The following is a 27,925-nucleotide window of genomic DNA, read 5'->3' as shown; positions in this document are numbered from 1 at the left end:
TTGCATTTTTAGCATGATTTTATTAATCCAGGAGATAAACATTTCTCCAGAGAAATGCATCTCTTGGTTTACACTTATAATAAAAATCAATGAGAAACAAAGTATTCAAAAAAATCCACTGTCCCTTAACATCATTATTTTCCTTTTACAGAAGACAGATATCTACATTCTGGAAAATTAAAATTAACTTAAACTAATATGACATTAGACTTAAAAGGTCTACCTATCTAAATTCTACAAAAAAAAAAAAAAAAACCCGACAACACAAACTATATTACATTCTGATTAAATACATGCAAACAGTGACATGAAAACTCAAAAATGCCTTACATGGATAGAATAAATAACTAAATATAAACATTGTTTGATCATCAAAAGACAGTTTTTGATGCAGAGAGAAATCCATATCACAACAAAATCATTACAGTACAGCATGTGGTAGGCAGCCAGATGAAAATCATCTGCTACTTAAGAAGCCTTCCTGAAGGCAGCTTTGTGCATAGAAAAGAAGCTCCTAGTTGCTGGATGCTGAACTGCCTGCAGCCCAGCTCATCACATCTTAGGTAACAGAGTCCTGTATCATCCACAGTATAAAAGAACCATTTGAGAAAAGCTACATTTCGTTACTTTTCTTGCTACTCACCCTTTTGCCCAGCAAGTGAGCATTTGAGTGAAAAGGAAAAAAAAAAAAAGAAAGAAAGAAAAGTAAAGCTACAAACATACTATTCTTTAAAAAAATAGACTTTCCTTGCAAGATATAATATCCTGTGGGGATTCCATATGCTCTTCAGGAACAGTGACATGTCAAAATCACATTTACAGAGATACATTCATACATTTGACAATCACTAGGGAAGAGTTATCTAATTTGTCTGTAAGGGAAAGCAGATGACTAATGCACTGAGGCGCTGGTCCATGACCCCGTCACCCTCACTTTTACATGAGAGACCAGTGACCACAATAGTGACAAGTGGCCAAGAGGCAGGTATCAGGAGACTACTGCCCTCCAAATCACAGCCACAGCTCTCTCAAGGACTGCATCAGAGTGACAGAGCCCACAGAGGGGCAGGTCTCCTTCCACCTGTTCTGAAGCCAAAACACTCCCTGATCGGGAGCTTTCTTGACTTACTCATGTGATATACATGGCACTCTACTTTTCTCTCTAGCCCACGTTCCCAACCACCTGGGAGAACCACATCAGCCCCACCTTGATGCATGAGAGGCACATGCATCAAGTTGAAAATACAGTAGCTACAAAAGGAAACTTAGAAGATGGGTACCCATTTCGGGGAGTCTTGCAGTCAGATCCTGTCCTGAAGGGCCTGGAACAAGAAAAAGTTCTTTAAATGAAAAGGTTGCTACTGACACTGTTCTTCTATCACTGCAGAAGATGTTTTAGGGACTGAATTTCTCAGAAGACTCTCCATTCAGCTGATTTGTCTCTTGCTTCCAATGTGGCAAATGGTACCTGCTAGTATATGTATATTAGACTCTAGCCTGCTCGCCTGGAACAGATGCAGAGACCAGCTCTTACCTTCTCACTTGAAAAGTACATCTGAAGAAGTGCATTTGCACTTCGGGCAAAAAAGAGCCAGCAAAGGATGCAGACAGTCACAGCTAGGATGTTAAATGCCTATACAGAATGAGATTGACCGACTTGGACCAAACCCAGCAAAGAGATGACAAAAAGTCATTGGTTCAGGTTGCTAAATGTTTTGAGGCACAGGAAAGTTAAATTTTTCAGTGTAACTGATATTCCCATTAGGCAGGAGGGGAGGAAATGTGGTGGCGTTTCTCCAGGCCTCGTTTTGGTGGCCCCCCAAAGTCCAGTTCCCACTTAACTTCCTGTTCTAGCCTCTGTGGAGCTGACATCCCAAGCTTTTCAGTAGATCCCAGTCCTTTGGAGAGGTGTGGCCTGAACATCCACATCATTAGCAAGGAAACATGGGGGATGCTGCGGAGGGGCGTCTGTGCACAGCCAGCGTGGTCTCTGCTGCCTACAAGCCAGAGAGGAAGAGACACAAAGCTATTACACCACCGCCAAGCAGCGAACATAAAAGTAGAGCAGAATCTTTCCCCTACCTTCCCTCCTCCCTCAACCTCCTCATTCCCACATCCATACACATGCATGAATACACTGGCGTGCCTACACACACACCTTGACTCTGGGGAGTCAGGCAAACTCGAATGGCGTAGTCATGGGCTTCTTTCCCTGAGGAGCTGACCTCGTGACCATATTGGACCAGGCACTCCTTTCAGACCTGGACCATAAGCTACATATCCAAGATATGGAGCAGAAGCAGTCAGGATCCCTCTGGTAGAAGGAGATCGTGTAGGCTATGTCAGCCAAAACACCATGCCAATAAAGTGACACTGTAATCAGGGGCTACTTGGCTTCTGAGGAGGGTCCCTACTGTTGTAGTTATACGAGTCCATTCTGAAATCAGTCATTAGAGCAGATCAACTTCTTCCTAGTAACTGGCATCTAACATTTTACCTTGTGGGGAATTTTTCCCCTAGCATGGTGCTTCTCAAATGTTAAATGTGCATATGAATCACCTGGTGGTCCTGGTAAAACGAGGATTCTGACTCAGGAGGTCTGGGATGCGGCCTGGGATTCTGCATTTCTAATGAGCTTCTGGTCTTTAAGGTAACAAGGAATAAGGCATGAGAAGGGTAAAACAATCCCATCTGTATTTCCTGTCTCAAAAGAAATTAAGTGCTGTTTTATACCCGTGACCATAATCTCTTTAGAAATGGGCAAATCACATTTTAGGAGGAACAGTCTACTAAGTGCTAAAAAATCTCCAAAAGTTTTCTTTATAATAAATAACATGAGTTACATATTGCTAATGGGAATTACTGCATAGTGCAGTGAAATGTAATTGTTTCTTAATTCTTGCATAAGTGCCAACAGGTACACATTAACTATTGAAGTTCATGTGCTTTCCATAATGTTCTTCCTGTCTTCCCCAGAAGGTGGCAGAAGAGAGCCATGGATACACCATGATCTTCAATTACAGTGAGAACTCGTGGCTTATCTTGAATCTGAATCCTTGTGCAGCATGAGGCAAAGTTTTAGGGGTGGGGAAGGGATGGGAAACACAACTGAAAATACTAAACAAAAAACCAGAAGCCTTCTGATAGGTTCAAGTTACTCAACAATTTTATTTACCCATTCTACACACACACACACACAAAAACACATTTCAAATACAGTTATGCACACTTTAAATGGATCTGAGTGGCATACTTTGTTATCAGTGTCACCCAATTAAATCAGAATGTTGCTAAAGACTTATGTTCCTACTTTCAATAGAGCAGTGCCTAGGAAATCTGCCGTAGAACTCTATTCCTAGGCTTCCCAATCTGACCCATTCCCATTCAACCCAGAGATGCTCAGCCCCACATAGCAAAAGCATCACCATACCAGCGTAAGTTGATCTTCTTGTTACGTCAACATAATATAAAATGTACATAAGCAATTCAGATACAAAAACATTGCATAGGTAAACATTGGTCACAGATATCCAGTGAAAGGCTTACTGGAAATAATACTTTTGCCAACCCTTAAAATCAATTTTTAAATGCCAAATTTTCTGCTCATTTTTACTTACTAGATTAAGTGTTAAAGCCAAATGCATGGCTGACTAAAAATAGCAGCCCTATCCAATGGAATACAACATTCCAGAACAGGGTAAGCTGGCGACACAGAAGCTTCAGAAACGAACAGCGGAACTGAAGTTCTGCCCTAAAGCAGGGGACTGGATGAGATGACTTCAAGTAAAGGTAACAACTCCAGGCTCTAAACAGGCATTCCCTTAGCTGAGTTCACAAAATACCATAAAAGTGATGTATAACCTTTATCTTTTACAAAATGATGAGAATTTGGCCACTACTGTATAAGAAATGTCTATTTAAAATCATATCCCCTATAAAGAAAACATGTGGAGTGCTTAATTCCTTTCTTTGTTAGACACATTTAATAGAGAATTACCATAATGTACATACACTTCAGTGGATACAATCAGAAAGCAGGCAGACTGTGAGCTTACAGACCCTATAACGTTAGTCAGGCAACACCCAGATTTTACTAGTCTATCAGTCAGCTCACGGACACTACTAGAGTCTGTCAGTCAGTCAACACATAGACATTACTAGAGTCTGTCAGTCAGTCAACACATAGACACCACTAGAGTCTGTCAGTGACAAACAGATCCTACTAGTCTATCAGTTGGTCAACATATAGACACTACCAGAGTCTGTCAGTCAGCACACAGACACTGAAGTCAGTCAGCACAGAGATCCAACTAGAGACAGTCTCCTGGACAGTATGGGTCTAAATTAAATCCCTGGACACACTTCTGATATCTGTGTCACCTTCAGGGAAAGTCAATTCTACCCCACCAGTGTTGCAACCTGACTCAGTTGTTATATATTTTCAATAAGTCAAAATACATACTAGAAAAGCTGGGTAAATCTGTCAAATTTCTTGACAGTGAACACAACGTGGCTTACAGGCTTGGCAAAGACAATGGAATGTGCATAAGATTACATAACCCAGATACAATTCTTCTGATTACTGGATACTTTTTCCCTTGCCCATTGGCCACTCCAACCACCAATGAGTTTCTGTCAATTAAGATCTCCTGCTCACAAAAAAAAAAGAAAAAAAAAAGTAACATAGATGAATTTATTTCCAAACAGCTATATCATATGTTTCTTCAAAATGCCAGTGTCTCTGAAGACCAAATGTGGGTTGCAAAGAGGATTACCCAGATCCTCATATGGAATACTCACCCATTCAGTCTAGGGGTACAAATATATTGTGTCCTTAACTCCAACTTCTTCGGAAACAAACAAACAATAACAACAACAACAGAACACCAGAGGCAAAGATATAGGGCAGATCCCTAGTACCATGCAAGTTTCTAGAAGCTTGTCTTATTCTACTTTACAACTCAATGTAAAATCATCCCTTTACCAAAACACAACAACAATACAGATAAGAGCTAAATTCCAATTTAGGGATTAGGAGATAAGAAGAGAAGCAGGCTCTCTAAATCTGCTTTAGAATTCTCTTTCAAATCTGTCATAGACTTGAAGCAAGAATAAGAAAACAGAATAATTTCCCCTTCCCCACTTTAGACAAGTAAATTTTTAAAAAAATTTTTTTAGAGGTGAGGTCTCACTATTTTGCCCAGGCTGGTCTCAAGTGATCCTCTGGCCTCAGCCTCCCAAGTATCTGGGATTACAGGTATAAGCCACAGCAACTGGCTTCTTCCAGTAGATTAAATGCTAATGTCTTTACCTATTTCTCACAAAACAAAACTTACAGCTTCAGCAGAGAGTACTTTAAGTCCATTTTTATTTTGTAGGACTTGTGACAGACATAACCATAGTAATGTATACAGACTACCAATATGCATTCAAGTAAGAAAACCAGGAGAGAAAAGATGAGAAGTAGAGATGAAACTTCTCTAAAATTTGGAGTAAGAGCTCTTTTCCATTCTACATTCTCCTGGCTTCTTCCTGCTGGACTTTTCTGAAGGGATCTTGCTTTAGAAACTAAAGGATGCTGAAGCCCTTGCTTTCAAATTCCAATTTCTCATGTCCTGTCTGAGGATAAGACCACCTCAGCTCCTCTTCTGGAGAAAGCAAACTAGCACGGGGGAGAGTGGGGAAATAGTGGCAGGCTGAGAGCCACAGTGAACATCCCATGACCTGTCTCTAACGCTGGGGTTAATGACAGATTAACACAATGCTAGCTTGTTAGAGAAGTCCCCTCTTGCTAGGAGTAGGTACAGTGTTAATCCAAAGTCTGTGGAAAAGTGCTCCCTCCTCTCATTCACTAGCTCTGAATTACTCTCACCTCACAGCAGAAGAAAGGCTGAATGCCCATTTGGGCTACAGATGCCAGCATCCAAGCGAATGTAGACAATGCAATCTTGTAAAAGTGCCAAACATGCCTCCCCAACCATATCTCATTCTCACGTTGGTGGTGGTGGGGGCATCCCCATCCCCTAATCCTTGTAGTCTCATAGCCATAGGACAACAGGAAAGTCAGGAGAAGCGATGTGATGGTGAACACTTCTAGACTCAGAGTGTTGCTATAATGTAAATGTCCACTTGTTATAAATTACATGTCCTGTCTCTTAAAATAACCTTCCTCTGGGCAAGGACCTTTTCTTCTACTTCTATGTATCTTTCCCCTATCCCTGCCCGCACTGGCCCAAAGCTCCACAAAGACACTAAGTACACGTTATATAACCACTAAACAAGAATAGCAGGTTACTTAACATATTGGACACAATTTTGAGAAGAATCTACGTAAGCAGCCTTTAGAAGCTGGCTGTGGTATCCTACTTGGGATACATGAGTAAAGGACTTGGGGTCAGGAGTCAGTTGCCAGTGAAGACAACCTTTATCATCCTGCAGGGTCTGTACCTCTCCCCAGGGTGCTTAAAATCCAGAGGCAATTATTTAATTCAGTGATTTGTTCCACATCACTCAGCAATGTAAAGGGTTAAAGATGGGACTAGAACCTAGAATAACCCTCAAACACAGCAGCCTGCCTTCCAGGGGGTTATATCATTTAACATTATGATCTGCTCAAACATCAAACCCAAAGAACTGTCCTTTCAGGATGATGAGGAATTCAGAATTCCTAGGCTGACACTTTTGTCTGAGGAACTATTATCCCAGTATTTTTCCACCTAACTTTCTAAGGTGGAGTTCTTAACCCAGGCTATGAATCAGAATCATCCGGGAAGCTACTTAAATACATGCAAGTCCAGACCCAGACCCCAGAGATTCTGAGTCAGTATTAAGCATAAGGTAGACACAGACATGTTTATGATTCAACAATTCTAAAGGAGATTCTAAGGAAAACTCCTGGATGAGAACGACAGCAAAGTCTTCCATTACCAAATGAAAACACCCTTGGAAAACAGCTAACTTCTTCTCACTGGCTACCTCTAAAAGACAAGCTGATAACTTTCAGGTGGGGAGTCACCTATCTCTTTTTAAAATCCCATAAGAACCCTAAACTTGCCTCTCAAAAAAACATACATATATTTGTACATTTTGCAGGCAAAATTGGGAAAGAGGATAAGCCATCAAGGTCATCAAGGGGCTAAGAATTTCTTCCCTGAAGATTTTACGTTTAACCCTACAAAGAAAATGAAATGACAGAAATGAATAGAGAAATACAAACAGTTAAGAGCTATATCCCACAGGGTTCCAAGGACTTCTCTGGACATCAAGATGAGATAGTTTCTCCTTATGAACAAAAGAATACTCCAATGAGAGAGATTAAATTCATCATCAAGCTTTTCCACATTTGGGGGAAAAAAATGCTCATGTAAAAACTATTGTGTTTTGATGTTTATTTCTTCTAAAGGAGAGTGTGCTGAAAGTATTCAAAAATAAGCAGTTTTAGTGAACTCTTCTCTGCCTCTTGCCTTGAGCAATTCAAACATCAGTGGTGACTCCTGAATCTAACTGCCCTTCTAAACAGCCCCAGAGGATACTGGATTGGCAGGAAAAGTTGCTGTGATTGGCAAGGAACCTGGGAGCCATGGGAGAAAAGATATGACTACTCACCAAGAGTCCTGTAAGAGCTAGAGCCCACCCTACTCTCCTAAACCCCACTCTGCGGACCTCAAAAGACCCAGGCCTGACTAAGTTAAAAATAAAAACCAAGACATTTCCCACATGCTCAGAGCCAGATTCCCCCAGGGCAACGAAGACTTAGGACTGTTTCTCATGAAAGGAGGCAAGAACTCTCACCCTATGTCCACTTGCAAGCTCGAGAATATTCTGTGGATGTTCTGTAGCCTAGGCTGGCCCTTGCAGGACCTAGCTGGAGAGAAAGAGAGAAAGGAAAGGAAAGACTCCTCCAGTCCAGATCCATTTAGACCCACTGCAGAAAGCATCAACTGGGCCAGACTTGTCTCTTGCCAATCACCCCTTCCTTCCTAGACAGACACCACAATGTCATGCATTACACTGGACAATCCAGAGGGGACATGAAAGTGGGGAAAGAAAGCAGTCAAGTAAGGACTGTGAGGAAAACACACAATGAAGAGACGAAAGTGAAGGAAAAATCGACTTTTGTCCCCGCACTGCTCACCCGCCCTCCATCCCCCAACACTTCACCAACACGAGGACATTAGTGAAGTAAGACACCAGAGAACAGAGAGAAGAACCAAGAGTGTGGGGCATGCTCAGCCCCAAGGGGGCCTTTTTCCTCCTCCTCCAGACCATCCCATCTGATAATCTGTCCTAAAAGACTCAATTTGCTAACTTGCCCCTGGGTGGAAAGATGTTTCAAACTGGAGAACAGCTAAAGTTGTCCTATAAACACGTAACCTCATGTTCTGTGTTAAGATTCATGGTGAAGTGTCAGGGGTGGGGGTGGAGGGAGGAAGTTAAATGACTCCTTGGTGATTAGTGGCAAAGGCAGGAGGCCAGGGCTGGAGGGAAACACACGGTTACACCACCGGAATGCTGACTTGGGTCTTCGGCTAGTCGGCCCCTTCTTGCAAGTCCTGGGCACGGAGAGGGCTGAGGGGCTTGAGGGGCCGGCTCCCAACACTGTAATTTCTTGGACGCCTTATTGTATTCGAACTGGACAGAGGCGTAAAGCTGTTCCTTCTCATCCTTACAGGGGTTTGGTTCTTGGGGAAGTTGTTCTGATTGGAAATGGAGGGACACCACACAAATGAAAGCCAAGCCAAAAGCTCACTCATACAGTTAATAATGCGCTTGTAACCACAACAGCTTCCCTCACTCCTGCTCCTCTGCACAGAGGCTCCCTCATAGGCATGGGCCATGGTCTGGCCTCCTAGCATCAGGGAGCTAAAAGGGAGAAGCTTCTTGAGCATAACATTCTAAAGCAGGAAAAAGACCCAAAGAAAGGAAGGGGCTTATTGAAGACCACACAGATTACCAGGGACCGACTTAGGAACGAACCTACACCTCCTGACCCTCACCTTATAGGCTCCTCCGGACTCTGCTTTCCAAAGGGACACTTGGGGTTGGAGCGGGGTGGTAATTTGCATTTCACTTCAGCCAAACACTTTCCATATTTAATTGAATTTCCAGGAGCCAGCATTCAAGGTTAAGACTCATGAAAGGGGTACTAATTTTAAAAAATAATAATTCCAACATCACTTTCAGACGTAGCAAACTATGTTGGAAGTAAGTTCTGAATCTGTTTCCCTTTTGTACATAAAAGAAACCCCAGACTCTTGATGCCAAAGCTTCAAAGACTCAAGGTGGCAGGGAAACTGGCATGGTCATCGTGGGAAAATACTTACAGTTGGCTTGTCACGGTGCGTGTTCACGGCCTCCACGTTAAGTTTAATTGTTTCCACTTTGCACCCTGAGAAAACAGAGGAAAGAGAGGACTTAAGGAAAAAGGTTCAATGGAAAATTCCTTAGTTTCATTATGGGAAAGTATACCACAAAGGAATGTATGCATTTTGCAATACACATGGTCATGCATACATCCCTTTCAAAACAGAAGGCACTGATGGAGCTTCCCTGGTGTATAGGGATAATGAAGCTGAACTCTAGACAAACCTTAGAGAAAATTCTGACCTTCCTCAATTCCCAGCTCCCGCCAGCCCCTATGCGCATAGTTACCGTAGGCCACAGGAGTAAGTTTGAAGATGGTATGGAGAGGGCATCTCAAGTATGGTAGCTCATCTGAAAACAGAAAGACCAGGTGAGGGAAGTCTCTTAGTATTATGGAGTAAGGTCAAGTTAGTGGAAGAGACAATCTACAGAGCTCATGAGTTTCCCTTACTCTGACCACCTCTTAAGAGTTGTACAACTCCTCCCTTAAACTCCAGACCACAAAGCCACCCAACCTTCTGAGTGGCTAAGGAAGGAAATAAGGCCATCTTAGATCCTTCCATGCAGGCAAAACAGGAAGAAGTACTGTAGCCAGAGAGCCCAATGGAAGGGGTTCACCTGCGTACAGCAAAGGCCCGTAATACCTGGCCACAACAGCTTCCCAGCAGCTCAGGATGCTGAGCTCAGCCTCCACAATGCAGGCTTCCCAGGAGCTCTGGAAGATTGGGAAGGGAAGTATGGAAGAAGGCAGCGGCACCTTCTTACTTCCCTTACCCAGAAACAACTGCTGCTTCTAAGATACCACCCTCCTAGTAAGCAGCGTGGCAGGCTGGGGATATTCAACCACTGTCCTGATGCTGCCAGGAGTGTCAGCGTGACACTGGCCTTTGAGCCAGGCAGGATCAAGGAGCACCAGTAGCAGCCACTCTCCATTGGAAGCTCTTGTAGCAGCAGAGCGAACTCAGCAAGTCATTGACCTAGTGGCTGCTGGGAGCCCCACACTGCTGTCTGGAGAAAGTACTCTAATTTGAGTGGAGACAGGGAGGTCTGTTTCCCAGGAATCCTGGTGCCACTGCAAGTCCAGCCCTCTCCCCCTGGATGTGTCTCCCAGCCCCTCCCTCAAAGGCACCTGCGCCCTTATCCAAGAAGTAGGCCAGGAGGCAGCGCATGACAGCCTGGTGGGAGATGACGAGGACATTGCCCTGACGTTCCAGCTCCATGATGACAGGCTCCAGCCGCTGCACCAGGTCCTGGTATGACTGTGGAGGGAAATGGGGCTGGCTGGCAGAAGCCCAGGTGCAAGTTGGCAGCTAAGTCAGTGGCTGGACCTTGGAGACTAAAGGCCACTTCTTCCTCAGCTGGCTTTCCTCCTGGAAGCTCAGTGAGTTCATATCACCTGCCCCCAGCCCTGGTGTCTCTTGAGAAAACTCAGATCTTTCAAGAGCAATATTTAGACCAAGAAAACTACAGGTTAAGAAAAGGAAGTGTGAGTTCAACCTGTGTGTATGTGCTTTTTCTTCCACCAGATTCATTCAGGCACTGAGACAACAAAAGATTCCTAGGGGTTTCCTGTACTTCCGCCACTCAGTTTTATTTACTTTTGCCTCACACATCCCTAGAGTATGGAAGCCACTTAGACAAGGAAATAGCCTAAAACACTCAAGACGAGAGAGAAATAATTCCTATCCCATATATTTACTTGGAGACTCCACTTATGAGGGGGTGGGATTGAGAGTACAAGGAAAAAAAGAAATAAAAATGATTGTGTTGATTCTAAAACATATTGAACACAGAGGACACCTTGTCACCCTTATCTCTGGGAATCTTAACAATTAATGAGGCATTCGATTGTCTAAGCTAAATGAAACCAAAATGACCCAAGGGAAGGAAGATAAATGATGCCTAGAACCTCCAAATCACGTTCAATCCTTCCCCCAAATTAAAGCTAAACCTTCAGCAAGGGGCTAGGCAGTCACTTTACATGATGAGGGTGTCTTACCTCCCCACCAGGATATCGATACAGATACTTCTCTTGATCTCGAAGTGCAAATTCTTCTGGGTACCGCTTCTCAATCTCGGCATAGGTCATCTCTTCACACACGCCCTGCAAAAAGCCACTTGAAGCTGGCTTGAGGAGATAAGACTGTCCCACACCAGCCCCATCCCAAATAAGGAAGATGACACCAAAGAATGCTAGTTTCTTAGTGCACGCCAGGCACTGTGCTGGATCCTTTCATGTATTGCGGCCACCCGTGACCAGAGTGTCACAGAGTGTCGCAGAGTGTCACAGAGTGTCTGTGACTCACCGGGTGAGGAACACTGCAGGGAGGAGGCAACTTCTCCAGCTCAAGCTACCATGTTCTCCTACTACTGGCGGGGGGGAACTTACAGGTCAAGAAAGTCAAGAGGCTAAAAGGAACAAGAAGCAGAGAAGGAGGGAAACTGAAGGGACTGGAGACTTTGCAGGAAAAATAAAAGGGTAGAAGGAAGGAAAGAAAAAGAAATGTCGGCCAGGCGCGGTGGCACACACCTATAATCCCAACACTTTGGGAGGCCGAGGCGGGTGGATCACAAGGTCAAGAGCTCAAGACCAGCCTGACCAAGATAGTGAAACTCCATTTGTACTAAAAAGACAAAAATTAGCGAGGCGTGGTGGTGGGTGTCTATAATCCCAGCTACTAGGGAGGCTGAGGCAGAGAATTGCTTGAACCTGGGAGGCAGAGGTTGCAGTGAGCCAAGATTGCACCAGGGCACTCCAGCCTGTGCCACAGAGCAAGATTCCGTCTCACAAAATAAATAAATAAAGTAAAAAGAAAAAGAAATGTCCACTTTTGTGCTCAAGAAGAGAGAAAGCCAAGAGAAATTTTGGGAAAAACTTTTCTGAATAGCTGACCAAATTATCTAAGCAGAAAGTAAAGAAGTAGGTTGTTAGCTATTTCTTTTTCCCAGGAGGCAAATATACAAAGGAACAAAATGAGTCCTTGTTAGCCCCACTTTCCCCAGGTGCCAGAAAGGCTGGCTCAAAAATTGGTTTGGGTCCCATGATTGGCACAGGTATTGAAGCAGGCAGGAAACCCCCGACTGGGGGTGCAATTGTCCTCCCTGAGCCCCCGAACCGGCCATAGAGTCAGCTTCCTCAGAGTTTTTACTTGGTGGTTCTAGTTTCCTAGATAAAAATGTCCAAATAGTGACTTCTGAGAGTTCCTGCCTGAATATGAGACTCTTGTTGGCTTTTCTGGGCCTTCAGAGCTTCCTACTCACAGCATCAATCTCATTCAGAATCTTCCACTGCTCATAGGGCACCCCGAGAGACTCAGCAGTCTGTATGGTCCTCTTCAACTGGCTTGTCCACACTTTGAGGTCTGTTATCTCCTGTTCTGCCAGAAACTTCCTTAGAGCTTGGGCAAACTGGGGTTTAAAAATGAAAATTAAGGGTAAAAAGAAAACACACACACACACACACACACACACACTCAACACACACATACACAAAGCCTGCTAATGTGGCCTGTAATGGACAATGTGCATAGCCATGGTCAAAATCCATAAGGTGCTACATAGTTAATATAAACCCAAAAGGAAATGAACTTTAACTGGAGCACCCTGTACATTGCTAAGTACACAAGTTGTGCCCAGTGAATATCTGATGGCTGAACGATCACAGCAGAAATGGCTCCAAGTTATCTACACTTCAATACAGAGCTAGACGCAGTGAGCAAGAACACACCTTGAGCACTTGCCTGACTATGGAATCACAGCCTCCGTTCAAATGGGATTTAAGTAAGGAGATAAAAGAGATGACCTCAGCCATGCCCTTCTAACTCTAAGCCTAGAAAATCCAGTGTGCTGACTAATTACTCACCTGCTTTCCCCTCACGGAGAGGCCAGAGTCACCCCCAATCTTCCCCAAGAGATTGAACTCGCTTTCTCCATGCCGGCAAAGGTAAATGGTGCGAGGCTGGACGTGGATATTCATGAGGTAGTAGACTATCTTGCTCTGGATGTAGTCCTGGACTCTGTTGACTAAAAATCGCTGGCCCACATTTATCACCTTGATGAAAGAAAGATCCCTGGGACAGGAAAGAAAAAAAAAATTCCCTGGGTATGAAAATCTGAGAATAAGAATCAGAGGGAAAAGGATTTCTATAGGGACTTGCAGGCTCACAGCTGCTCTTCCTCCCCTCCTCTGTCACACCCACGTTTATGGAACCAAATGGTAGGAGATTAATTACTCCTTAAAACCAAGATGAAGTACAATTTCCTGAACTTCTAGTCAGTTCATACCATTTCCTCAGTGCCTGTACTGTGACACGCGATGTAGATAAATACGATAAACAGAATTCAGGCTTCCCATCAGGGGCTAGACTAGGTGACCTGAAGATTTTGCTGCTAAGCCCGAAATTTGGTGAGAAAAATAGGCCCCATTTGAGGCAGTCAAGACCTGGCCAGAATATGGCATGACGAGCAATGAGGGGAAGGGAAGAGGCAGCAGAAGCACAGACAGCAATGTTTATACACTCCCTGCATCTACCTAATCATGCTTCTCTCAAAGACAGTTTCAGACATTGCTTGCTTTGAGATCAACATGAGATTGTTCTCTTTATAAAAGTCGTACGTGTGGCTGGGCACGGTGGCTCATACCTGTAATCCCAGCACTTTGGGAGGCCAAGGCAGGTGGATCAGGAGATCAGGAGTTTGAGACCAGCCTGGCCAACATGGTGAAACCCCTTCTCTACTAAAAATACAAAAATTAGTCAGGCGTGGTGGCGGGTGCCTGTAATCCCAGCTGAGATCATGCTACTGCACTCCAGCCTGGGCAACAAGAGTGAGAGACTCCATCTCAAAAAAAAAAAAAAAAAAAAAGTAGTAAGTGCTTATTTTAAATCAAAAAATCAGAAAAAATGATGGAAGCATGCAAATCACGCATCACCCTACTACCAGAGATAACATATACAAACACACACGTATATGTAGATCTTCTGTATGTTTTTCTAGGTGGGACTTTGTTCCAAATGAAGAACACTTTTATGCCATATCTAGGAGGTCGTTTTCAGCCTCCATATTAAGGGGATTCTGGGAAACCCACTTGAAGGAACTGAAAGGCTCAAAACATTAAACAGACCACTGTATTCAGTGTGCCATGCACATTAAATGTGCCATTTGCTTGGCTGCAGGTCTGTATTGTCTGAATAGAGCTGTTAACTGCCCTGAATGCATCCATGCTCTTTCATGAGGCCACATTCTTGCAGATGTCCATGTGTACACCATCTTTCTTTAACATGAACTTGGTTTTGCTATGGCTCATATACGTCATACATGACAAGTTAATCTATAGTCTATGCCATTCTGCCAACAAATGCTTTCATAGTAATGACAGCTGGCATTGATCAGACATTTCTCTGAGTCAGGCATGTTCCTGAGGGCTTTGCATGTTTTTTATATATACACACACACACACACACACACACACACACAGAGATAAAAAATATGCAATATGTAATATATATAATATGTTATGCTATAATATGCATGATATACACACAAGCATTAATATATGTAAAATATTATATAATATATATACAGTAAACTTTTTAAAAACTGATGACACATCTCCGAAGGGTATCCTACAACACTCCTGTTCAGATAGGGAGCAGTGGTTCTCAACCACAGATGATTGTGACCCCCGGGGAACATCTGCTATGTCTGGAGACATTTTGGTTGTCACAGCTTGGAGGTGTTAACTGGCAAAGGCCAGGGAAGCCGCTAAACATCCTAAACATCCTACAATACACAGGACAGCTCCTACAATAAAGAATTACCCAGTTCAAAGTGCCAATAATACTGAGATTGAGGAAATCACACTCTAGAGACCAGAGAGAAAAAAATTGATGATAAAAACCACTTCCGGCCAGGCGCAGTGACACATACCTGTAATCCCGGCGCTTTGGGAGGCCGAGGCAGGTGGATCACTTGAGCTCAGGAGTTCAAGACTAGCCTGACCAACATGGGGAAACTCTATCTTTACTAAACATTAAAAAAAAAAAATGCCGGGCATGGTGGCACAGGCCTGGGGTCCCAGCTACTCGGGAGGCTGAGGTGGGAAGATCACCTGAGCCCGGGGGCAGCAGCTGCAGTGGGCCCTGATTTTGCCACTGCACTCCAGCCTGGGTAACGGAGCGAGACCCTGTCTCAAAACAAAACAAAATGCTTCAGTTTTTCATGTACAAGATGCAAGCCACAAATGCATACCTTATTTCTCTGGGATGATGTTAACACATCTAGATCTATAGATGTAGGTTATCAGAAGGAAATTAGAGAACTGAGGGAGAAAGGTTATTTTCCCAGATGAGACCTTTGCCTTGGGCCCTTCAAACGATGGCCTTAAACCTTACTTGTCATAGTTGTCTGGGTCAAGGGGTCGGTAGGTAACTTTGTAGCACTCAATTCTCTTCAGGAAGTCCTCCATCACGTTCTCTCTGTTCCTTTCAGGGTAGTCAGGGCTCGACACCTTAACCTCCTGAAATCATAAAAACAGTAAAGGCCTCATCAGAGGTCTGCCCTTAACAGCCCTCCTACAAATAGCCACTACTAAAAAAAAGAAAAAGAAGTCCATAAAAGTCGCCTTTCTCTGGAACACTGGCACTCCACTCATTGAGTACCCCCTCCCCCGCCCCACCCCGCCCCGTCCTGTGACCCTGGCAACCAAAAAAGTTAAGACAACTGGGGAGTCATGTGCCTGCACTTGGCTGAAGGACAGAGGCAGTCACGCAGCCAAAGCTGCTCCTGGGCCCCAATCCCTTTATGTACTTTCCTGAGAAAACAGAACAGGCTCCAATGTTTCTCCATTACCACTCAGAATAGAGTGCTTGACCCCAGTGCCTGACTTGGGACCAGATGCCTCTTCCTCAGATGATCCCAAGTTCCTATGGCTGGGAGAGCACCTGCATAAGACCATGTACAGATATCTGCTCAGCCCAGCAGAGCACAACCCATCCAATGGGGACGGTCGTACACTGTGACCCCACAGGGCATAAGAAGCCTGATGTATAGAACACTGACTAGAATATTGGACAATTGCTGGGGAGATAACCTTCCTGTAGGTAAGTCCTGAAATGAAGAGTCTGATCTATTCTTTTTTTTTTTTTTTTTTTTTTTTTTGAGACAGGTTCTCACTCTGTTACCAAGACTAGACTGCAGTGGCACAATCATGGCTCACTGCAGCCTCAACCTCTCAGGACAGGTTCTCACTCTGTCACCCAAGACTGGACTGCAGTTGTAAAATCACGGCTCACTGTGGCCTCAACCTCCCAGGCTAAGGTGATCCTCCTAGGCTCAAGCAATCCACCTGCCTCGTCCTCCCAAAGTGCTGAGACTACAGGCACGAGCCACCGTGCCCAGCTGATCTATTCCAACATCTAGGTCTCAGCATCCAGATAATACCCAGAACACAGGGCCAAGACTCCTACAACCTAAAACCTGGTTTCAATTCAACAGCGAATTCTTACTTGATTCCTTAAAGCCTCAGTTTCCTCTCCCAAGAGAAGAGTGTAGAAGTACCAGATGGTGCTCTGGCAGATAGAAAAGATCTTTTTGTGATGTTAAACATGTCTATTTCTCTCTTTCATTACCCAAAACACCCCTCCCCAACAAAACACACACACACATACACACAACACAAAAGGTGAAGAGGAGATGATATGTAGGGGTGTTACCAACCAGAATATTGGCAGCAATGACATCAGGATCATCACAGACAGATTCCACAAAGAATACCTGGCCATGGAGAGAAGGCAGTGATGAACACGTCAAAAATGCCAGGCTGTGAATTAAGAGCACATGCTCATCTACCCCACCCAGCCACTACATCTCCCAGGATTTTCTTCATGAAAGTGGCCTTCAAGTCCTCCTCATAGCTCTCACCACATCCCCTGGGCCTCAAACATACACGCTAAAGGTTTGAGAAAGGACCTGAATGAAAACACTCCAGGACGGGGGAATGCTCTGAGGGAAGAGATTCAGATATCCCATCCTGTCCTCACCCACTACAGTCAGAGATCCATGCCCATAGCCTGACTCCCCACCTCTGCTTATCCCTTTTCCTCCAGCATGGAGTCAGATCCTACCTTGAAGGAATTCTGTTCAGCAAAGTTCAAAATCATGTCCCTCCTCTCCCGGGTTGTATTGGTGGCATCAAACACCTGTGAAGAAAGCACGCAAGGTAAATGAGCAGGAACAGAGAAATGGAACCCCACCAGGGCAGACTCAAGGTAGGGCTGGGTAGCCAGGCTGCTGCAAGGGTGGGGACCAGAAAGAACAAGTAGATAAAGCTTACCGCAATCTGACCATTCTCCTCAGTGAGATATGCCTTAACATCTTCCAGCGCCACCAGAGCACACTGTCTGCCATGAGAGCAAATGAAACCAGCAAGGAGAGCTAAGCTCAAACATAGTCAGAGACACAAACATTCCGGTGGCTACAGGAGTCACATCCTGCCCACTTAGTTTCCCACTGTTCAAAACCTTTCTCTAACTAGATCTTTCCACTTTCTCACTGAGGGTTTTCATACCATCCTACAACCCCTTCCTGCCCCTGCCCCAGTGCACAGATCTTAGCCCTCTTTAGACTTCTCCTACAAGCACACAGGTATCGCTGTGAGCCCTGTTCTTCTGACCACCCAAGCCCAAGGTCACTTGCCCATCAGGTAACTTCCATTTCACTTCCCTATAAGATATTTACTGAGATGAAACCAAACCCTGTCACACCAAGTCTCATGACAGCCAAGAAAGAGCTGACCTGGAGATCAGGCCTTAAACAAGACTCACTTGCGGATCTTCATGGCCTCCTCATTGTCATGCCGAAAGAAGTCGTAGGACTTATAGGACTTGACTGCTTCACGCCGATACACCCCAAGATTAAACACTGCGGAAGACACCCAAATCCTTCAGCAGCCAAACAATATGATGGCTCTACCAAACGGGACCTGTTTCTTGATCTAATGTCAGAGTGGCCAAGGGGATGAAAAAAGCAGCAGCATGGTAGGTTGGAAACAATATCAGATTAAGAGTCAAAGAGTTGGGTTCAAGTCCTGACTTTCTAGACCTTGGACAAGTCTTAAGCTGTCTGAGGTTTCAATTTCCTCAGCCACTCTGTCTATCTCACAGAGACACTGCTAGGGTTATATAAGATGATGTCCACATAAGGCCTCTGAAAATGTACAGCCCTAAGCTCATCTAAATCTTAACAGTCCTATCAAAGGCATTCCCTCAAAACTAGGCCAATCCACCCACGCCAGGAGGAGACAAGTCTGGGAATAGAGAATAACTCCAGTAAACCAGAAAGCAACTGCTATTTCTGCCAGAAGCACCCTATAGCATTGATGCCAGGAAGAAGAAGTCCCCTGGAGACCTGTGAGGCCCAGGAACTAATAATTTCCTTTCCTAGGGAATGAGCCACACTTACCTTTGGTGGGCACTCCAATCCAGTTGAGGTAGCGTGTTAGTTTCTTAGACACGTAGGTTTTACCCCGGGCTGGCAAACCAATCATAACGATGAGAGTCGGGGAGTTGGTCATGTAGGAGGCCCATGCTAGAAGGAAATGAAACAACATAAAACGAAATGACTAGGGTCCTAGTAAGGTTTTCTGGTGTTTGTTTTTTTGAGACGGAGTCTTGCTCTGTCGCCAGGCTGGAGTACAGCGGCGTGATCTCAGCTCACTGCAACCTCTGCCTCCCAGGTCAAGAGATTCTCCCCCCTCAGCCTCCTGAATACCTTGGACTACAGGCACCCGCCACCATGCCCAGCTAATTTTTGTATTTTCAGTAGAGACGGGGTTTCATCATGTTGGCCAGGATGGTCTCAATTTCTTGACCTCGTGATCCACCCACCTTAGCCTCCCAAAGTGCCGGGATTACAGGCCTGAGCCACCACGCCCCGCTGGGGCCTAGTAAGGTTTATACACTGAGCTACGAACTTCAAAGTCATAATCTCATTTTATCTCCATAAACCTGTGGAGCAAAGGTTCAGCAAGTCTGAGAAGACAAATAAGGCGATATCAGGCAGGCCTCCTGAAATAGAGTTAAAAGGTTATGCAGGCTTCCAGAAAATGCCCAAACCAACACACATCTTTCCCACATGTCTGAGGTCTTCACTGAAGTACCCAAGGTGGAAAGAGGAAAAAAAGTGGCAAGGATAAGAAAGAAAATAACCATGCTGGAGCCAGACATGACAGCTCATGCCTGTAATGCCATCTATTTGGGAGGCTGAGGTGGGAGGATCACTTGAGGCCAGGAGTTCAAGATAAGCCTGGGCAACATAGAGACACCCTTGTCTCTTCAAATATAAATATATAAATAAATATATATAATTATATATTGTATAATATATATTTATATATTTATATATAAATATATTATATATTTATATTAAAATATATTAATATGTTATATATTTATATATCAATATATTAATATTTGTATATAAATATATTTATATATAAATATATATATATCACTTAGCCACATGTGGGAGTGTACACCTATAGTTCCAGCTACTCAGGAGGATTGCTTGAGCTCAGGAGTTCAAGGTTGCAGTGAGCCATGATCACGTCACTGCACTCCAGCCTGGGCAACAGAGCAAGACTTCGTTTCAACAAAAGAAAGAAAAGTAATAATGACATCATCCTTAACGTAAGAATGCCTAGAAATATAAAAATGATATAGCTGTGAAGGAAGGTCTAATGCTTACAGATTCTACCAGTGCAGAACTGAGCTGGCTCCTATAATAGGTCCAACAGAGTTTCTGTCTCCAGGATCCCACTCATCCCTTCAGAACCATGGGTAAGAATTAGCTTGCCCACTGCAAAAAGCCTTGCCTCAAGCTGTTTTGGCCTTTTCACTCAGGCCATGAGCTCCTCTTTAAGCCAGAATTTCTAAACCATAGTGAGATTGAGTTGGCAAAGCCTACTTGATACACATTCTGAATAGACCTCAGGAAGCTTCAGGGTAGAGCCAGCCCACATAGGGCATCAGGGCCAATCTGCCACCATGGCCCATGTAAAAGCAAGACAATTGAGAAGCATTAACAGTCCTCAGTCTACCCTTCCTTAGTAAATTAACTTACTTCAGGAATGCTTATTTGCAGCGATAAGTCTCACTGGACAGGCAGGGCAAACTAGATGTTCAGGGGACAGGTGACTTGTCTAGGGACACATAATGAATCAAGGGTATAGCTGGCACTAGAACACAGATCTTGTGCTTCCTTGCAGCTTTTCTCCATAAAAAGAGGTTCCTCATCACCTTGCTCACAGGGGCTGGCTCCTCCTGGCCCATCTTGCTGCAGAGGAGAGGTGGGAGAAGGACCTGCACTGCTGCCGGCCACTGTCCTGGGGCCAAAAACCACACTGAGGTCATCTGGGACAGCTCAGGCTCTGCCGGCTCCAATGAGGGAAGGCCCTGCACAGGATGGGGGGAAAAGGAAGAAACACCTTCACCTCCCACTTCCCACCACTGCTTCCCAGAAGGTGCCCTGCAAGTTGCGGCTGCCCCTCTGCCTGGTACTAAGGGACCTTGTAAGATTAAGAAACAGTTCTGTAAAATGGAGGTACTGGATGGGAAACACAACTTTCATTTTTTGAGAAATAAATGTAGAAAGATCTCAGTGGAGAAGTGGGAGGAGGGGCCCCGGTAGAGAACCAACCTCGGAAGGAAAAGAGTTTCCTAAGGGCGTTTGGCAAGAAGTACTCAGAGTGACCCTAGTGGTGAGGAGGGAGAAGTGGAGGCCCAGACCTGGGGTCAAAGGGCTTGGCTTTTAGTCCTTTACCCACTGTACACACGGAAAATTCCTGAGTCTCAGCAGGAGCCCCTCCAAGGGAGGTAAAGGAGCAACGTAAGTGATTTTCATCTCTGTTCAAATAGGGAGCTCAAAGGCAGGCAAACTGTACCCTGAAGCCTCGGCTGGCATTAATCCCTAATCACTGGCCCCTAACAGGCAGATAGCCTCTGCATGGGATCAGCTGTCTCAGGTTTAAGTAGTAAAATCCCCTGAGTCTTCACTTTCACCAGCTCAGCTCAACACCTGCTCTCAATCTCCCATGATTTGGCTCATTACCTGCACTTCTAGGCCTGCTTTGTCCGTACCTTCCAGCCCATTAGGCACATCCCCCAAAGGTCCTATTACCCTCCCAAAGCTTAAAATGAACTGATACTTGGGAGCTGCTCTGAAGGCAACCAGGGAACCAGCTGCTCTCTGTTTACCCATGTGGACAAAGAATGCTAAGAACAACAACAACAAAAAAAACCGTATCCACCTGGGACCTCCCAAGAGCCCTCCAGCAACGCACCTCTCGCCTCTGTCCAGAACACATTTATACACACCTGCTACAACCAGGGCTTCTCATTTTCTGGAGTACAAAACTAAACCACACTTCCTATCTCAAATTACCACACTGGCAATAGTAGGAACATTCTGTCCTGCCTGTTAAAAACACAAAACCACCTCCCACTACCACCTGATTAATTTCAGAGACAATGTAACCCATCTCTTGATATACATTGGAAAACTGTTTCATCCTGAAATTCTCTTCTACCTTCTTTAAGCCAGGTTTAACTCCTTTTCTCAAACTTAAATTCATTTTCCTTTCATAATGAAGGGGAGGCCTGCCCCTCCACACCTATGGGCGTTTCTCATCAGGTGGGCATTTCTCCACAGATGGGAGGAGAGACTGAGAAAAGAAAGAGACACATAACAGTCTGATCTCTCTTTTCCCCACATATAAACTTGCTTAGATAAAATGAAGACTTGAGGGTGAGCGGGCGCAGTGGCTCACGCCTGTAATGAACACTTTGGGAGGTCAAGGTGGGTGGATCGCCTGAACCCAGGAGTCTGAGACCAGCCTTGGCAACATGGTGAAACCCTGTCTCTACTAAAAATACAAAATTAGCCAGTCTATAACCCAGTCTCAAAATAAATAAATTAATTTTTTTTAAAAAGATGGACAAAAAAAAAAAAAAGAAATGAGGACTTGATAACTTCCTTCATGTAAATGGAAAAACTCAAGCCTGGAGAAATTAAGAGCTTTGCCCATGGTCCCACAATAGACAGTCAAGGTCAGGGCTCTGACCAGTCTCCTGATCTCATGACTGCCCATTCAGTCCCAGCTGCCAGCTCCTGTGCCTCATGTCAGCACTTGACAAAGGTACCTTCATGGTAAACACAACTTGCTCTCCATTCTAATCCTGAAGGATGGTCTGGGAGAGCAGTGGTTCCCAGCATTTTCAGTACCCAGGTTGTCTTCTTTTATTGGCTCTAAAGAGGCCTAATATTTAGAAATATGCTGCCCATAAAGCATGTTTCATTAGTGATATTTTATCTTTATTCATCAGAAGTCAGAACTGCTGATTATCTCCTGCTGGTTGACAGGCATGAAATAACCAAGTTCATATAACTATGGTCAAACACTAAGAAAGATGATGTTTCAGTTAACCACTATGGCTATAGTTGATGCTGCCCAATTTCCATCAAATATCGTGAAATACTGAAAACAGCTTACAATATAGAACTTTTCAGGAAAGCAAATTAGTAATACTGATGAACACTTCCAATGTGTCTATCTTTCCTATCATTTCTGTAGGAAAAGTTGCTGGCACAAATGTGCAAAGGTGTACGTGTAAGAATGGTCACTGCAGCACTCTTTGTGATGATGAAAAACTGGAAACAATTTAAATGCCTATCCGTGGAAAGCTGGCATATCCATACAATGCAGAATGAGGTAAATCTGGATTTATCAACGTTAAAAGGATGTCCACAAGACAGTAACTTGTTTAAAAAAAAAATGAACAATATGAAACTACCTTTATTAATAGGATATACAGAATAAGATGTCTAAAAGAAACAAACTTGGAAGAGACAGGAGTTTTTTACTTTTCACTTTCTAAATCTTTTCTGTTATTTGAATTTATGAACATACGTTGCTTTTGTATTTAGGAAAAGGTACATGGAAGAACTTGTCTGTTCCAGAACTACTCAAAAAAAAAAAATTAAAGAAAAAAAAGCATGTAGATTTCCCCATTTCTGCTTTTTAAAATTTATTGATTGATTTATTTTTTTCTGAGACAGAGTCTCGCTCTGTTGCCCAGGCTGGAATGCAGTGGTGTGATCTCGGTTTACTGCAACTTCCTCCTCCCAGGTTCACGCCATTCTCCTGCCTCAGCCTCCTGAGTAGCTGGGACTACAGGCGCCCGCCACCATGCCCAGCTAATTTTTATATATATATATATATATATATATATATATATATATTTTTTTTTTTTTTAGTAGAGATGGGGTTTCACCATGTTAGCCAGGATGGTCTTGATCTCCTGACCTCATGATCCGCCCGCCTCAGCCTCCCAAAATGCTGGGATTACAGGTGTGAGTCACCGTGCCAGGCCTTCCATTTCTGCTTTCATAAGCCCTGAAACCAGTCCTCTGAGCACCTTAAAGGCACCTCGGCCAGTAGCCCCTCTTCACCCCATCCCAAGAGCAGTTGAAGTCCCAGCAATGCTCCTTCGGAGGTTTTGGCTCCCTAAAGTCATTCTTCAGCCCTGAAATCCTCAAGCCCAGTCACTTCCCGGAGTCAAAATTAGCCAACACAGGTGTAATGAGCAGCAAGGGGACAACGGTTAAGCTATTAATAAAGCAGCTACTGATGTGAACACTAAGCAGCCAGGGGAACCAGCTCCAAAGTACAGCTCCATAGCAGAGGAAAAGGAAGTAAGTTAACACATATACTCATAACTTTATTTTCTCCTTTGACTATGTCTGCAACAGTCTCACAGCCCAACTGTGACGTGAGGAGAGAATGAGGTAAATAAATCACAGTGGCTTTAGGAAACCTTCTTCTTCTTAGAGAAGAAAAAGGTATTTAGAGAAACTAGAGCTTGCAAAAAGAGATCAGAGCCCAGAGCAGGAATTAGAGTCTAGAAGACAGGAAAGAAACCAGGGATTACTGCTTCCTTGACTAATTGAAAGCCCTCAAGGCAGATGAACTACTAGAGTTAGGAAAGCAGGTAGAACAGATTCCTACCATGGAGAAAAAAGCAAATTAGAAGGACTGACACAATTATCGACTCTGACCCCCAGCCCCCAGCTTTCTTTTGGATCAAGCACCCTAGTAACACAAGTGTACCTCCCTGTAAGGGGTGCATCCCAGATCCCCAAATCTGGGTTACAATATTGTCAAACAAAAGAAGAAAACATTTTTTACTGAAAAACTAATTCTTCACTGGTCTCTTTTAAATAGTGAGCTTCCAATACAGCATTTGAGTATGATTCAATATAAATATTTCAGGAATAAATACAACAGGCAGATTGAGTCACCTGTGAAAAATAGCACACATTGGCTATATGCTCAACACTCTTCTGAGTGCCTTCCTACATTTAGTCATTTAATCCTCACATCACTTTTGGGGGAGATATTGTCAGTATCTCCACTTTTAAAAGGATTAAACTGAGGCATGGAGAGGATAAGCAACTTGTTTAAGAGCTAAGAAGTCATAAACCCAGGATTCAAACTCAGGCAGTCTGACTCCAGAGGCTACACTCAAACATCATGCTATACTAGTTATTTCTCATGGGGTATTCTGCCCTTAGCACCTGGCTTCTTGACCTGGCAGAGAAAAGAGACCCTAATTGTAGACCCTAACTCTGCCAACCCCAGTATCATGTCCAGCCAGCTGCTTCTGTCCAGCAGGCTCCATGGGTGCTAGGTGAAGAGAGATTATCATTGTCAATCATAAAAGTGACAAGGGCATGACATCAAGGTCGAGGCTCTGGGAAAAGCTTTGAACATGAGATGATTCCTGGTCTCATGCTGGTCGACTGTTTCCACCTGCTGACATATATATAACTGACTTGACTAATTGGTTATATATACATATATATATATGTATCTCCACTGATGTGAGAAGAACTGACAGGATTCCACAGGAAAAGTGCCATCCAGAAGCAGAGGCAAGAGTTAGCATTCCTTGAAGTTCCCCAAAATATATGGGGAACAGAGTCCCAGACCTTTTGGGGAGCTATGCAGCCTATAATGACGCTTAGAAATACAGATGCATGGGGACAGGAAATGATGCTTCATCTCGTCGCAAACCCTCCTGCTGTCTCTATCTAAAAGACAAGCATGGAAATGCTCAGGTGAAAGCTATCCTCAAAAAAAATGAACCTACAGGGAAAATAGTTTACAAAGTACAAAGCCTAAACCTGTGAGAAAGTAAGATGCCCAAGACACTGTGAGAAGCCAAGTGTCAGGGCTCATTCCCCTGAGGCCTGAAAGAATGAAGCCAAACAGCACTGGCTCCCATCTGTAATTTCTACAATGAGCAGCACTCTCCCAAAATTTAGCCCAACAGATAAAGCTGGTAACATTACCAGCTCTAAGTAATTCCTGCACCTGCAACTGTGTCTTACTCATTGTGTGTACAATAATGTTTGTTCTAACTTCCATCAGCAAGCCAGTGTGCAAATGTCCCAGGAGACAGAGATTCAGTTAAAGAAAGCAGTAAGAAACTGCTGGACTACACCAGTAGTCTAGCCCCAAGAACAGACATTTCGCTAAGTCTACTTGTTTTAGACAGGACATTCCACCCTGGAGACTTTGTATTAAATTTCCATGTCAAAGAATTATTTATCGCTCCCACCAAGCAGTAGAGTCTAGGATTATAACTATATTCCCAAGATAAAATGCTGAGAGAGAGCAGTCCCTCCTCTCTGCCAGAACTCACAACATTTCTTCTCTGACATTCGAAGATTTGGGGTTTTAGTTTCATAGCTGTTGTTGTTCTGTTCTGAGACAGATGCCCCAGACATGGCAGCTCTTCAGATGTCTGAAAGAGAGAAGTAGAATGTAAAAAAGGGAAGGGGAAGAAGGAAGACATAACTTAAAAGAAAACTCAGTGCATTGGATCCGCATGGTATAAGTAAAAGCACCCTGGGCCAAGAGTCAAGTTCAGTCTTGTTTCTCCCAATTAGCAGCTACTTCTCTAGCCCTGTTTCCTCACCTATAAAAAGAGTAGCGCTAGAACCTTACATTTATCTGCTGACTTACGAGTCTACATTTACAAACGTTATCTTCTTCAGTCCTTCCAATAATCTTGTAATTAGACAGATTTTGCTACCATTATTTCTTCTCCTCCTTTTACAGATTGAAAATTTGAGATTCATCGGATTAAGTGGCCTGCTCAAGGTTTCATGACCTCAGATTCTAGTTTTAAGAATCTGGGCAGAGTAGTGGCAGCAGTTGGGGTGCGGTGGGTTATGAATAGACCAAGTTCATTACCAAGAAAGTAACTCCAATCTAATGGTAGGGCTGTTTCGAAAAATGTGGGGCCGGGCACGGTGGCTCACTCCTGTAATCCCAATACTTTCGGAGGCTGAGGCGGGCGGATCACGAGGTCAAGAGATAGTGACCATCCTGGCCAACATGGTAAAACCTCGTTTCTACTAAAAATACAAAAATTAGCTGGGCGTGGTGGTGCGCGCCTGTAGTCCCAGCTACTCAGGAGGCTGAGGCAGAAGAATCGCTTGAACCCGGGAGGCGGAAGTTGCAGTTAGCCAAGGTCGCGCCACTGCACTCCAGCCTAGCGACAGAGCCAGACTCCGTCAAAAAAAAAAAAAAAAAAAAAAAGGAAAAATGAAAAAGAAAGAAAAGAAAAAAGTGAGGGACGTGGGAAAATCTCGAACATATTCCCTGAAGGAAAAACAGTAACTGGACCTCAAGACAGCCCTAGCTAGCACGTCACTCATTTCTCCTCTGGTGCATTCTCAAGCCCTGCTCCGCACCCTCTCCCTAGTTACCTCCGGGGCTCAGTCTAAAGAACACCGGAGAGCTGAGGTGGTAAATGACTTCCCCAAGGTCACCTCGGGAAGAGGGGTAAGCCCTGATTCGAACTGGAGTGGGAAAGCCCTGAGCTCATGCCCCCAATTCAGACAACAGGGGGCTGGTGAGGACGGAAGGTCCTGCGCCTTCAAGAGCCTTACACGATTCCTTCACTGACCACACAAATCCTCCAACCCAAACACCGGCTCTGGCTCCCGGTCCCAGAATGTCCGCGCTCCCTGCCATGCCGGGCGACCAGTAGTACCTCGCCCCGCACTTCATCCAGGGGCACGCAGCCCCGGCATCCCGCCCCGCTAGACCCCACCCGGCGCTGCGCAACTGTGGCTCACCCTACGATCTCTCCTAAGATCCCTCCCTGCCTTGGCCCCGGCGCCTCCCCTGTAACACTACCGAACCGAGCCGACAGCTTGTGGCCGGGGCCGGCGCTACAGTAGCCGGCAAATCATGTGAGCCCGTCTGGCCCCGCCCCTCGCGCGTAGGTCCTCACCTGGAGAGAATCATCCACCAATCGGGCGCCTGCAGGGCCCAGGGGGCGGGGCCGGGTCGCAATAGCCTACGCGGGCTCGGGAAGGCTGGTGTAAGTGGGAACCAGAGAGATCACAAGCACCCGAGTTTCCCAGTGCCGCGGAGCCTGGTGGCATTGTTGCTTGGTAACTAATAGGGCTGGGGGCGGGGTTAATAAAAAGC

The 27,925-nt window shown here is 44.5% G+C and overlaps 1 protein-coding gene across 21 annotated transcripts; it reads right to left on the bottom strand.

Moving 5' to 3' along the window:
• PFKFB2 (6-phosphofructo-2-kinase/fructose-2,6-biphosphatase 2) lies at window positions 1-27,894 on the bottom strand. 21 transcript variants are annotated; one of them, XM_078000648.1, is made up of 17 exons: window positions 27,568-27,696; window positions 26,124-26,225; window positions 20,658-20,813; window positions 18,823-18,948; window positions 18,186-18,282; window positions 17,696-17,762; window positions 17,487-17,561; window positions 17,080-17,136; window positions 15,756-15,880; window positions 13,226-13,433; window positions 12,625-12,771; window positions 11,363-11,467; window positions 10,493-10,622; window positions 9,652-9,714; window positions 9,324-9,388; window positions 2,560-2,643; window positions 1-1,997 (listed from the first exon to the last, which is right to left on the bottom strand). In XM_078000648.1, the coding sequence occupies exons 4-17, from the start codon at window positions 18,932-18,934 to the stop codon at window positions 1,932-1,934; spliced, it is 1,401 nt and encodes a 466-aa protein (XP_077856774.1). In that variant the 5' UTR covers window positions 18,935-18,948; window positions 20,658-20,813; window positions 26,124-26,225; window positions 27,568-27,696; the 3' UTR covers window positions 1-1,931.
• Between the last annotated feature and the right edge of the window lie 31 nt (window positions 27,895-27,925).

This window comes from Macaca mulatta, chromosome 1 (genome assembly GCF_049350105.2).
Source record: "Macaca mulatta isolate MMU2019108-1 chromosome 1, T2T-MMU8v2.0, whole genome shotgun sequence".
Classification (NCBI taxonomy): domain Eukaryota; kingdom Metazoa; phylum Chordata; class Mammalia; order Primates; family Cercopithecidae; genus Macaca; species Macaca mulatta.
Note: the sequence above shows the minus strand (reverse complement) of the source record. Positions and strands in the feature narration are given on the sequence as shown.

Coding starts and splice junctions, on each gene's coding strand:
- PFKFB2 (XM_015116621.3), bottom strand. CDS start 26,208: ATGTCTGGGGCATCTGTCTCAGAACAGAACAACAACAGCTATGAAACT. Junction 17,562..17,695: donor AGGAGAATGGTCAGATTGCG/GTAAGCTTTATC, acceptor CTTTCTTCACAG/GTGTTTGATGCCACCAATAC. Junction 11,468..12,624: donor TTCTGAATGAGATTGATGCT/GTGAGTAGGAAG, acceptor GGCTTTTTGCAG/GGCGTGTGTGAAGAGATGAC.